This window comes from Pteropus vampyrus, unplaced genomic scaffold (assembly GCF_000151845.1).
Source record: "Pteropus vampyrus isolate Shadow unplaced genomic scaffold, Pvam_2.0 Scaffold99, whole genome shotgun sequence".
NCBI lineage: Eukaryota > Metazoa > Chordata > Mammalia > Chiroptera > Pteropodidae > Pteropus > Pteropus vampyrus.
In genome coordinates this window covers 5453998-5461351 of record NW_011888880.1, presented here as the reverse complement: position 1 = coordinate 5461351, position 7354 = coordinate 5453998, and the positions used below count along the sequence as shown (strand labels likewise).

Below are 7354 nucleotides of genomic sequence, written 5' to 3'. Positions count from 1 at the left end.
TGAATTATGCTTCCATTAAGGGGCTCGTCCCTTCTTAACAGCTGCATGCGGTTTTATGTTGTATTTTTTCTATCTAACGCAATTTGTGCCTTTTCCCCTAGGCCCTTGATGGGTTCTTCTTTGTAGTGAACCTGGAAGGCAACGTTGTGTTTGTTTCAGAGAATGTGACACAGTACCTAAGGTATAACCAAGAAGAGCTGATGAACAAAAGTGTATATAGCATCCTGCATGTTGGGGACCACACTGAATTTGTCAAAAACCTGCTGCCAAAGTCCATAGGTAAAGGATTGTCTGCTGGGTCTCCCTTCCACCCACCCACCCCCACCCCCACCCCCGCAGTGCACACATCGTCCTGGTCTGACGGGGTGAAATAGAACTGTGTTATGTCAGTTGGGGTTACAGAGATGCTCGTGTTGATATTTAAGCTTACAAGTCATGGAGAAAGGATATCCGCAGATACTGATCTTGGCCGAATGCTAGTTTTAATCTTATTTTTAAAGTACACGAAAATAATTCAGATAGAAAGTAACTCGTGTCAACTCTTTCATGTAGTTTGTTTTGTTGCTTTTTAAGAAGAGACCAAATTGCCTTCCACTGTATCCAGTGCCAGCCGACTCTGTATTTCTCCATGACTATCTAGTAAGCAGAAGGTCATGAGAAGTTTGAGATTCAACTCGTTTTGAGTCCAACTTGTGAAAAATGTATGTATGTGGGTGTGTACAGCAGTCTAAAAACAAAATGTTGAGGGACGACTGGCGTGTAGCGGTTCGGATGCTCCCGGCCCAGCAGCCCTACGCGATTCCGCGGCATCCTCGGTGGCTCCGCAGGTGTCCTCCTCGGATGCCGCCTCCCCACCACACTCCCCGTTTCACGTGCCTGGCTTCTTCACTGTACGTTGAAGACGCTGTCCAAAAGTGCTCGTCGCTCCTTAGAGCCGCATTTTAAAGTGAGCGATTCCAGTGTCAGCCACCTTAGCTGTGGCTCTGGACTGGAGTGTGGCTGCTCCCACTTACCAAGCAGTTCTTTTTTAATATTCTCACTTCAGCTGATGATGCTAAGAACATCTTCACTGATTAAAAAAAAAAGAAGTGCATATTTTAGTAAAGAATAAGGTCAAGTCCTGAATTAGCAAGTATTTCTGTTCTTTTTCAAGACTGTTTATATTAGCTGGTCTTATTGCTGCCGCAGTAAATAGGAAAAGGCCCTTTCAAATTCCGTTCTACCTGGCCTTTCCTTGATGTAACCCTTTGTTCAGAGCGGCTGCAGCAGTAACACAGACTGTGGATGCTTGTGTGATCCTGCCCTTGCATTCTCTAGTAAGTGAACAAGGAAATGGGATTTCTTATTTCAAGCAACTAATATTTTCAAATCTCTTCGGTAATTTTTTGATGTCCTCAAAGGACCTATGCTTACTAATTCACTATTATTAATTCACTTGTCCAAGGAGCTCTTTGCCTTACTTTATATGGTACTTTTTTAATTATATTTTCAAAGTACTTAACTAACCTGAGTTGATGAGAACTATTTTTCCTTTGATTACTCTGTGTCAGGGGTCCCCAGCCTCTGGGCCGCAGACTGATACCGGTCCTTAGGAACCGGGCCCCAGAGCAGGAGGTGAGTGGCGGGCGAGCAAGCAAAGTGTCATCTGTATCTGCAGCCGCTCCCCAGAGCTGGCATCACCGCCTCAGCTCCACCTCAGACCATCAGGCGTTAGATTCTCATAGAGGCACCAATCTCTGGGGCCAAAAAGATTGGGGACCGCTTAAGTCTGTGAGCCTGATGGTGAAATAAACTTTCCAAAAGTCTGCATAGACGTGTAAAGTTACCTCTGGCTCCTTGTGTTATTCTAAAATACTTTGTTGCAGTTAACTCATATTTCCTTTTTCTCTCTAGGGTTCGTTTCCTTTTTTTATGCCCCTACAGCCCAGCGGCTGTGGGCTTGCATTGCGTTTACTGTAGCACCTGGATGGTCCATTAAATGCTGTCTAACTAGTGACTTTTGAGAGTCTGTTCGCTTATCTGATGACCGGCCCGTTTTTTGATCCCCTCTTTCATTGTCCTACTGGTCCTAATATTTTTTAGATAACATAACGAACAGTAAAGAAACGAAGACCGAAGTGAGAATTAGAATTGCTTCTGATTCCCGCTCATTTTGTAGTTGAACATTCCTTTGGGTGTCAGTTTTCTCCTCTGTAGCATGAGGAATTTGACCTGGTGATAAATACCCTTTAATTCTCAATATTAGTCATTGTTTTATTTCTTTCATTTATTTCTCTAATTTATTTTCCAAAAAAAAAAAAAAAGTTTTTCCTCTCTTGCATTATCTCTTTCTTGATTTAATATATACATTTCTAAGTGTCAATACTAAAATAGAAGAGATATGAAGTAGTTTTCACTTGAAAAGAAATAAATGACATTAGCCGTAAACCCTGAAGGATTTTTCAGTCTTATTGAGGAAATATGCACGAAATAAAAAAGACTACAGTAGATTAATTCAGCAACAGCCACATTGCAGAATATACACTAAAATTTTTGTAAAAGTGTTGGAAAAGAAAGACCTGTAAGAAAGACCTTTCTTTTCTTTTAGAAAAACCTGTGTGCCCACAGCACTTGGTTAAATATATAGAGGGTCTCAGCCCTGTCAGAGCGAGAGTCCATTTGGCTGGGAGAAATGGAGGCAGCTTTAGACGGCGTGGTAGGAGCAGGGACTGGGCGTGGAAGACGGCGGGGCAGGGCCTGTGCTGGGCAGTGAGAAGGACCTGGTTAGCTGGAGATGGGGCTGGTTAGTGAGATTTTGATTTATCAGTCTGAATGGCCTTCATACTCCTGACTCCAACAAGTTTAAATCCTTTTAAAGAATTTAATGCATGCTACAGTTGGTGCCACTTACAGATTTTTGAGAAGGGGGTAACATCTAAAACTGGAATGTGAGTAGATCGAACTAAATTTCTAAGAAATCAAAGTTAGGAAAACCCAAAAATAGAGAACTGTAGTATTCTAGTAACAAATGATGGCTGAACTTGAAGAGGAGTCAGAGCGAAGAGTAAAGACATTTTGAAAATCCCAAGAATTTTCCCAAGTTGTTGAAACATTAACCCGACAATTTTCCCCCTCTAGATTGTGAAATTACTAAGAAAAGTATAAACACTATATAAAAATAAAATAACCATATGTTTCCTATCTCGTTTTGATAATTTGGCAGTAGTGAGTCTGATGTTAGTTTCTTTATAATTTTGGACTGCTTTTGCCTTGCTCAGTGAATGGGGGATCTTGGTCTGGCGAACCTCCTAGGCGGAACAGCCATACGTTCAATTGTCGGATGCTGGTAAAACCTTTCCCTGATTCAGAAGAGGAAGGTCATGATCACCAGGAAGCACATCAGAAATACGAAACCATGCAGTGCTTTGCTGTCTCTCAACCGAAGTCCATCAAAGAAGAAGGAGAAGGTAGGGCAGAATCTCTAGGGCGTTTTATAGATCTGTGTGTTCATTCTTGTGCTACTTCGTTCACACTTAATCTAAAATTAGTGGCTGCACAAAGAAAAATTTAGAGGCAGTTTTTCTTTGGTTCTTTTCACCTGCTTAATGATTTTTGTAATAAATTAAGATTTTAAGTCTTTAAAACATAAATTAAGATTTTAAGTCTTTAAAATTCCACCAGAATTTTCTGCGGCGACGGCAGCGTTACGTATCTTCCGTGTCCAGTGCAGTGGCCAGTAGCTGCATCTGGCTATTGAGCATTTGAAATGTCAGTAATGCAGTTGGGAGACCGAATTTTCTGTTCTATTAAATTTACATTTAAACAGCTACGTGAGGCTAGTGGCTGACCCATCAGAGCAGCTCCGTTAGTGGTTGAACTTATCGGAGTCTAAGTTCCTGTGAGCTCTCCTGCAAGCTGTGAACCAGAGCCTTGGAGAAACGCACCAGCACGAGCATCGTTTTTCATATACAGCTGACCCTCGAACAACTCGGGGGTTAGGGGCGCTGACCCCGTTACAGTCAACAATCCGCACATAACTTTCGACTCCCCAAAACTTGACTGCTAACAGCTTGCTGTTGACTGGAAGCATCATTGATAACATAAAGTCAGTTAACACGTATTTTGTATGTTATATGTATTACATACTGTATTCTTGCAGTACAGTATGCTAGAGAAAAAAGGTTACAAAAATCGTAAGAAAGAAAAAATAAATTTATAGTACTGTACGTATTTATTGAAAAAATATTCACATGTAAGTTGGACTCGTGCAGTTCAAACCCCTGTTGTTCAGGGGTCCACTGTACTCTCAAGGGATTAACGGCTTCCGTACAATTTATCCGTGGATGCTGGATCCACAGTGTGGTGTCCTAGAATGCTACTTAAGCGAGGATAGAGATGGGAACAGGGAATGGAGGGGGTTTCAAACCACAAGCTCTTAGGTTCCTCTCTTTAAAGAGATGCTGACCCCCACCCCCTCCTGCGCCCTCCACGCGAGCCAGTCTGAGCCGAGTGTCTCTCCCCGTTACGTGTGAGACAGTGCTGAAGAGGGCATTCTGTATGCGTAGCAGAAGGGGAGCTGCGGAGGACCCCTGGCACGTGGAAGCATCATGGACTTCACAGTCAGCCCGGCCAGCCCCTCGAGCGCTCTGCACGAAGTGTCAGAATGTAATGAGGATTACGTGACTCTGCCTGAATCATGATTGGCATTAAACACTAGTTATTTAATCCTTTTTAAATATATGTAGGTAATTTTTAATTTAAATTTTATTGGGAAGGAAGTAATAGAGCTGTCATAGATGATGCATAGTTTTTCAAAATTAAGTTTTTACGTAGGTATGGAATGTCAAGTGATTTTATTCACTTTTTTGCAACAGAAAGTGCTAATTCATCCATCCATGATAATATTCTAAAGCAGTATAAAAAAGAAGTAGCAGAGCTAATTTTGGTTTTGGTGCTGTATATTGAAACATTTGGAGACATTTATAATCTGATTCTGGAGGTTAGCAGACTCCAGTAAAGCCTGGGAGAGGGGATTCTGAGCCGTGTGGTGCTCAGGTTCAAATCCTGCTTCACCAGAGTTTTGTACAATGTTGGGCAAGTTACTTAAATGTCATGTTTTGGTTTTCTCCTGCTAAGTGCAGCTAGAAGGATGTCTGTCCCATAGTAAGTGCTCAAAAATTTAGCCTTTATTATATGGAGGATGAGAATTACATATAATTTTGTGATACACCTGCTATTACTGGATAGATTTAAAGAAATTCTTTCCCAAATTTAGTTTATATTCTTTATTTTAAATCGCATATTGCCATTGTAGAGGTATTTACATAGTTTGGTAGAAGATATATCTAGTTTTCCTTTATCATGGTGAAGCTGAACTCAAGAAGTAAACCCTTGACAAAGCAGACTGTCAGATTTTGGTTTTCATCATTTTTGTACTTTATTATGAATTCAGCTGATTTGTTACTCTTAGCCATTTAGTAAGAAAGCATGCCATTCTCTTCCATCATTGGGAAGATGGTTTCAGGTTGCTGACTAACGCTAATGCGACAGACATACTTTGATCGCGCGTCTGTGGCTTCAGCAGTTTATCCTCAGTTCCCCGAGCTCATCCTACACAGCATACTCCCCTCCCCCGACCCTGCTGCTTCCCACGTCAGTAGGGGAGAGAATGAAGTCAGGGGAAAGCAGAGATACCTAGTGTTTTGTCACTGTCTTCGTTATTGATTTACAAGGCTGTGCTGTCATAAATACATTTGAGTTTGTTTGAATCACTAAAAATGCCTAATGTAATAACCATGAATGTCTGTGGTTGAAGATTTGCAGTCCTGCTTGATTTGTGTGGCAAGAAGAGTCCCCATGAAGGAAAGACCAGTTCTTCCCTCATCAGAGAGTTTTACTACTCGCCAAGACCTCCAAGGTAAATTTTCTTTCCAAAGAGGGCTGGAGAAAGCATTTCCGAACACCCCCAGATTTCTAAATGCACGGAGTATGTTTAGAAACTGTAAGAAGCCGGGAATAGTGGCTGCTGCCGGGGGTGGCAGCACTGAGCAGCTGGAGGACAGGACAGAGGGGGACACTCATTTTCACTACCCCTTTGGTCCATGTACTTGTGCTACCTGTCCTAAACGAATGTATTTTTATATTTTAATGATTTGCGCAAGCACGGGCTCAGCGTGTAGGGGTAATGCTTGCTGCTCTCCCATAGGCAAGATCACTTCGCTGGACACGAGCACCATGCGGGCAGCGATGAAGCCAGGCTGGGAGGACCTGGTGCGGAGGTGCATCCAGAAGTTCCACGCGCAGCACGAGGGCGAATCGGTGTCCTACGCTAAGAGGCATCACCACGAGGGTGAGCGTTGCTAAGGGCATTTTTCTCGAGGTCGATGTGCTAAATCACTGCCTCCTGCAGAGAGCTTTCTCTGAGACAGTGATCCCCGAAGGTCCACCTCGGGGCCTCGGGCCTGGTCATTCTTCGTGTACTCGCATTGCCTCGCCCCGCCCGGAAGAGGTCGCCGTCTGAAGGAAGATTTCGTAGGGGAACCTGTAGGCAGAAGCGTGTGGTGAGGGAAATAGACTTGGAGGTGATAATTTCACAGACGGATGGGAGGAAAGGGAAGGAGGCCATTTTCTTAGGCCCTAAGGCTTCTAGATGTATGAGACAACATAGTAAGGTACCACCTAATATCCAAATAAATATCGTCTGAATCATAAATAAAATCTGGAAATAAGAATGAAATGATACTTGCAAGGGCAAGTGAATTTTCGATTGAGGTGTCAGTGAGATCCCAAGGCCTCCTTCCAGATGATGACCTCTGAGGGCTGCTCAGATGCTTCTGGACGGCCAAAGAGATGAAGTGACTCGTCTGAGGTCATGCAATTAATTAACAGGACAACTGGAGCTAAACCCAAGACTTCAGACTCCTATTTCAGTAGTAATAGCCACCCTTACTGAGCACCTGGTCCTGTGTGTCTGGCGTTGTCCCTCCTCACAGCACGCCTGTGAAGCAGGCGCTGTGACTCCCCCGCTGTACGTGGGAGGCCGACGCAGGTGAGGGGACTGACTCGTGAGTTTTCAGTTAGTGTCAGCGCTGGAGGACAGTCTCAGAGCCATCCTGGCAGTCACTCTTCCTCAAGTGCTTTCTGCTTTTTTGTTAAACTGGCAAGAATGAAGAAGAAAATTCCTTTCTTTAGCACCTGCTAAGTGAGGGAAGGAGGCACTTTCTGCTTCGGGTCTTCCTGTCCTCCACGGGCACTTGATGTCCTGGCTGGTGCGCTTGGGCACCGCGGGGGCCTCGGGGGCTTTCGGAGGGGGCCGGGGGCACGGCAGCGTGCCTCGTGACTCAGTCTGACAAATTCGCCGCATTTTTGCAGAGGA

General features: G+C 43.7%; 1 protein-coding gene across 1 annotated transcript in view; it reads left to right on the top strand.

The window, feature by feature from the left end:
* Nucleotides 1-7354, top strand: part of NCOA2 (nuclear receptor coactivator 2) — a 163515-nt gene that overhangs the window by 116643 nt on the left and 39518 nt on the right. Inside the window, exons 5-8 of the mRNA XM_023533293.1 lie at nucleotides 102-279; nucleotides 3258-3446; nucleotides 5795-5896; nucleotides 6185-6328. Of these exons, the coding sequence (XP_023389061.1) occupies nucleotides 102-279; nucleotides 3258-3446; nucleotides 5795-5896; nucleotides 6185-6328 (613 nt within the window). The remainder of the gene's footprint in view (nucleotides 1-101; nucleotides 280-3257; nucleotides 3447-5794; nucleotides 5897-6184; nucleotides 6329-7354) is intronic.